Source organism: Merops nubicus, unplaced genomic scaffold, assembly GCF_000691845.1.
Source record: "Merops nubicus isolate BGI_N331 unplaced genomic scaffold, ASM69184v1 scaffold32575, whole genome shotgun sequence".
In the NCBI taxonomy this organism is placed as follows: domain Eukaryota; kingdom Metazoa; phylum Chordata; class Aves; order Coraciiformes; family Meropidae; genus Merops; species Merops nubicus.
In genome coordinates, this window is record NW_008610921.1 from 3978 (window position 1) to 8188 (window position 4211).

At 47.2% G+C, this 4211-nt stretch overlaps 1 protein-coding gene across 1 annotated transcript; it reads right to left on the reverse strand.

The window, feature by feature from the left end:
* Nucleotides 1–1311: 1311 nt before the first annotated feature.
* Nucleotides 1312–4164, reverse strand: LOC103773688 (39S ribosomal protein L23, mitochondrial-like; the record flags this gene model as incomplete). Its single annotated transcript, XM_008941067.1, has 3 exons — nucleotides 1312–1385; nucleotides 3073–3155; nucleotides 4042–4164. Coding segments are annotated over 3 exons (280 nt in total), but the record flags the coding sequence as incomplete, so codon positions are not given.
* Between the last annotated feature and the right edge of the window lie 47 nt (nucleotides 4165–4211).

A 4211-nucleotide genomic window follows, 5' to 3' on the forward strand; every position in this document is an offset into this window, starting at 1 on the left:
ACGTGGCATGCCTGAGAAATTTGGGGTGATGCTCACTGCAGGACAGGTCCACACTAGTCTGGGTGATCCACCACGGAGCTGCTCTAGGTGCAGAGCTGTGATGGGAAATAAATGCCTCAGAAAAGTGGCTTGCTCCACAAAACAGCAGCATTTTGCTCCCCTCTCCTTCCACCCCGGGTTGCAGGCTGCTTCCTTCTCAACTCAGCAGCCCCAAGAAGCAAAAATCCAGCAAAAAGGACATTTGAGAACCCACTGCAGCTCCCCAAGATCCCCATCAGCTTCCATCTCTTCATGCACCATCACTCCTTGCCCTCAATCCCCCAAGCTGGGTTAACTTCAGCAGAGTGAATCAAGGTTAGTCCCCATCTAAATGCACCCCTGTTATTTTATATTCAACCTTCTACTTCACCCTGTTCTTTTAAAAGTAAAAGCTGTGCAGAAAAACACCCTCTCCCCACTTGGTTTTCCACTCTCCCCTTCCCAGAAGGGGCTAAGAAAGAAAAACTTCCAAGCCCATTTCAACTTGGAATAAAATAAACCCCCCTCAGATTCCCCATGGTTTGTGTCTCTTCAGTTGGACCCCCAGTCCCTGGGAAGCTCCACAAAGTCCTTGAGACCCCAACAGTGTTCCCCCCACACTGGATCCTTGTCTCAGGATGGAGGAACACTGCAGCAGGGTGTGTGGCCAACAGTTTTCAGCTGATGGTTTGGCAACCCCAAAGAGCATTGCTTGAATGTCATTCTGGGGTGTGTGAAGGGGTTTTCTGGCCCTTTTACACACAGACAGGGAAGCCCAAGTGAAATTTAAGCTATAAAATGCTCCTGTTAGGTAAGAAAGTTGTAAGAACATGAAGCTCCTTTTCCACTGGGCAGCCAACAGGTTTCAGAGCCTGGTTGAGCCACAAAGCAAGTCTGTTAGAGATGACTAAAAGCCCTCCAAGGAATATGCCTTAGTCTTCTCTGAAACCCAAAAAAGCTTTAATAAGAAGCTCCCTACCCTTACAATATATTCTTTCACTGGCTGGACCTTTCATTCATCAACCACACAGAGTACAGCATGAAACCCAGAGGTGACATCACACCACAACTTACAGACAGACCTCCAAACAAAGGTGGGACTTGAAAACTCCCCATTTTTTTTTTTGTTGTTTGAATTTGATTTTTAGGTTGAGACATTTCAATCTCTTTCTACCTTCTGGAAGGTATTAAACAGCCAAGCAGACAGTTCCCTGAGTGTTCCTTGTAGCTGGGGTGGAAGTTTTTAACAAGCCCCTTCCCTCCTTCCTCACCAGCAGCCAGGTTTTAACTCACCAGCTGGACATAGGCCACCTTGTAATCTGGTTTCTTCACCCTGTGGTTCTTGTGGTTCCTCTTGTTGTTTGCACCTGGAGAAATGAAGAGAGTCCCAACTTTTACCTCCCAACACTTCTGAGCTCCCCTCAAGCTGAGGTGGGGGGATTTTTGCTAGTCCTGGTTTATTCTTCCAAGGAATGTTCTTCCTTCAGGAGCAGCACAGCACCACTGTCACTAAAATGGGCTGAAATTGGTGGAGGTTACTCTCCTCAAGTAGGGAAATGAGGCATCACCCAGCTCAGGCTGCTGACAGCCACACAAAGCTTGCCAAGGGATAAAAAAAACCCCCTCCCAACACCAAAAGCTTCAGGGAGACAAAAGCAGCCACTGAACAGCTTCAAACTTGTCCATTTTTACCACCCTGACCTGGACCTACTGTTTACACACCAGGAAACTGCACTCCACAGCCAAAAAATCACCTCAACCTTCTGCAGGGATGCTGGTCTCAGCTGAGAGAGAAGCTCAGTTCATCCCCTTCATGTCAGGAAGATGTTAAAGCTCCCAAATTCTGAGGCCAAGCCTCTCCTATCCCTGAATATTTCCATTCTACCATCATTTCCATTAGCAGTGGGGGATGAAGTGGTTCTCAGGGCAAGCATGAATGTTTTTCAGTGCTCTCTGTTTGGTATTTAGGACTTTATTTACTTTAGATAATTATCTTAGAGATGAACTCTCTCTCTTTTTAGATCTTCTGAGTTTTACAGGCTTATTCTGAACCTTTCCCTTCCATTCTCTGTTTTTCATTATTACAGCTCTTTTCTCCTCTCCCTTTTTTTTTTAAACTCATCCCTGCTCTTACCCTTCTAAAGACATCAGTTAGTTCCTCTCCCAGCAAAGGTGTCCCAACCAACAAGTCCCTCCTCACTGCCTGGTTGCTCCAAAAGCTAAATAACTGGAAATTTAGATTCCTGGCTCAGCACTGCAGCCACCCTGGCTCTGGGGGAGGAAGGATTCAAAGGCCAAGGTGACAGTAGAAAAATTTAGCTTATTTCAGTTAAAAGATGGGACCCCCTGCTCCAAGTCAGAGTTCAGCAGAGCTTGAAGTAGAAACATTTCTTCTTTTTCTCTGGGTTAGTTTTATGTTGATTTTTTGTGGGTTTATTTTTTTTGGTAGGGGTGGCCCAAGGATGAAACCCCAGGAGTGGGAGCTTAAGTCTGTAGCAGAAATGTGGTGATGAGAGATGAGGAATTGAGAGTTTCTCAAGATGTTTTAATAATATTATCTCCTTGCCTAATGAACTATCTTCCTTTTCTCTCTAAACTTTGCCTTTGGTGAGGCCCTAACACCTCCTTTGTGTGTACCCCAGCTAATCCCAATCCAAATTATTCTAAGGCTATGGCTGAAATTAGCCATCAGTTTAACTGCTAATTAATTACTAATCTTATTAAAACATGAAGCAGTTGCTTCTGAAGTGAGACACTCCCTGATCTTCAAGGAGAAACCAGCTACAAAAGCCCCCAGCACAAGCCAGATACAACTCTCAGGAGGACATGACTTTTTAAACCCACCTTTTCCCTTTTAAAACCAAACTCCTGCCCTAATCTAACCAAATCATTTCAATATGAAGGGGTGCAAAAGGAAAAATAAACAACTACAATGACAAATGTCCCCAACTAAGCACCTGGAACTAAATTTTGTTGGCATCTAAGGGGCCTTTGGGTGGGAATTCTGTTCAGGGGTGCTGAGCTCCTCTCCCTGGATCCCTCAGCTGCACTCACCATACTGGATCCTCGTCCTCACAGCAGCTACTGGCACATTGTATATTTTTTCAAGGTAATTCTTGACATCCACTCTGGTCATTCTGGGCAATGCAAATAGATTTTGGGGGGGAAAAAAAAGAAACAGAAAAAAAAGTGTCAATATTTGAATAAAATAGAACTGAGCTGGAGTATTTATAGAGTGGTTGATAGTCTGGAATTCATAAATCTTCTTAACCCAGGGAGCTTTACTACAGAAAAGTATGAGGTCAGCACAGGTCATACACTGCTGTAGCAATTAATTATCCATAAACTGGAAAGAGGAGAAATATTTTACCCTCTGCAGCTTCAACAGTCAGAACCTGAGCTATATCCTGTATCTACACAGGGCTTTGGAAGTTCTTCCCCATGAGAGTGGTGAGACCCTGGGATGGGTTGCCCAGGGAGGGGGTTGAGGCCCCATCCCTGGGGGTCTTTAAGGCCAGGCTGGAGGAGGCTCTGGGCAGCCTGATCTAGTGGGAGGTGTCCCTGCTCATGGCAGAGGGGTTGGAACTGGGGGATCCTTGGGGTCCCTTCCAACCCTGACAGATTCTGATCTGTTTTAGCAGAGGACTTTAGAGCCCTAATGGCTCAATGGTTGGACTTGATGATCTTTAAGGTCCCTTCCAACCTAAAGGATTCTATGAAGAACCCTTTCCAACCTCCTGAACAGCAGCTCCTCAACTTTCTAGGACCTCCTCCAAGCTGATGGGCTTTGGTGTGTGCAACCAGATGGGTCAGCTTGAAAAGAATCCTGAGCAACACCAAGACCTCGGCTTGTTTGATGGGAATCACCTTCCCAAGCACCCCCTTCCCCTTCGACCCGTTGGGCCTCACGGAGAGAACAGCAGCCAAGCAAAGCTGGGACTGAAACAAGCGACCTGGCCGGTGTCTGAACCGCCTCCCTGCTACCAGGGACCCCCCCGTCCTCATCCCCGTCCCCTCACTCACTCCATGGAGACGCGGAACTGGACGGTGTCCTCAGGCTGGGGCACGCCGGGCCTCACCGCCAGCATGTAGAAGTTCGGCCGGAAGATGCGCAGCTGCGGGCCGCCCAGCTGGTACAGCGGGTACCTGCGGGGACAACACGCCGGTGAACGACACGCCGACGGACCCCCCGA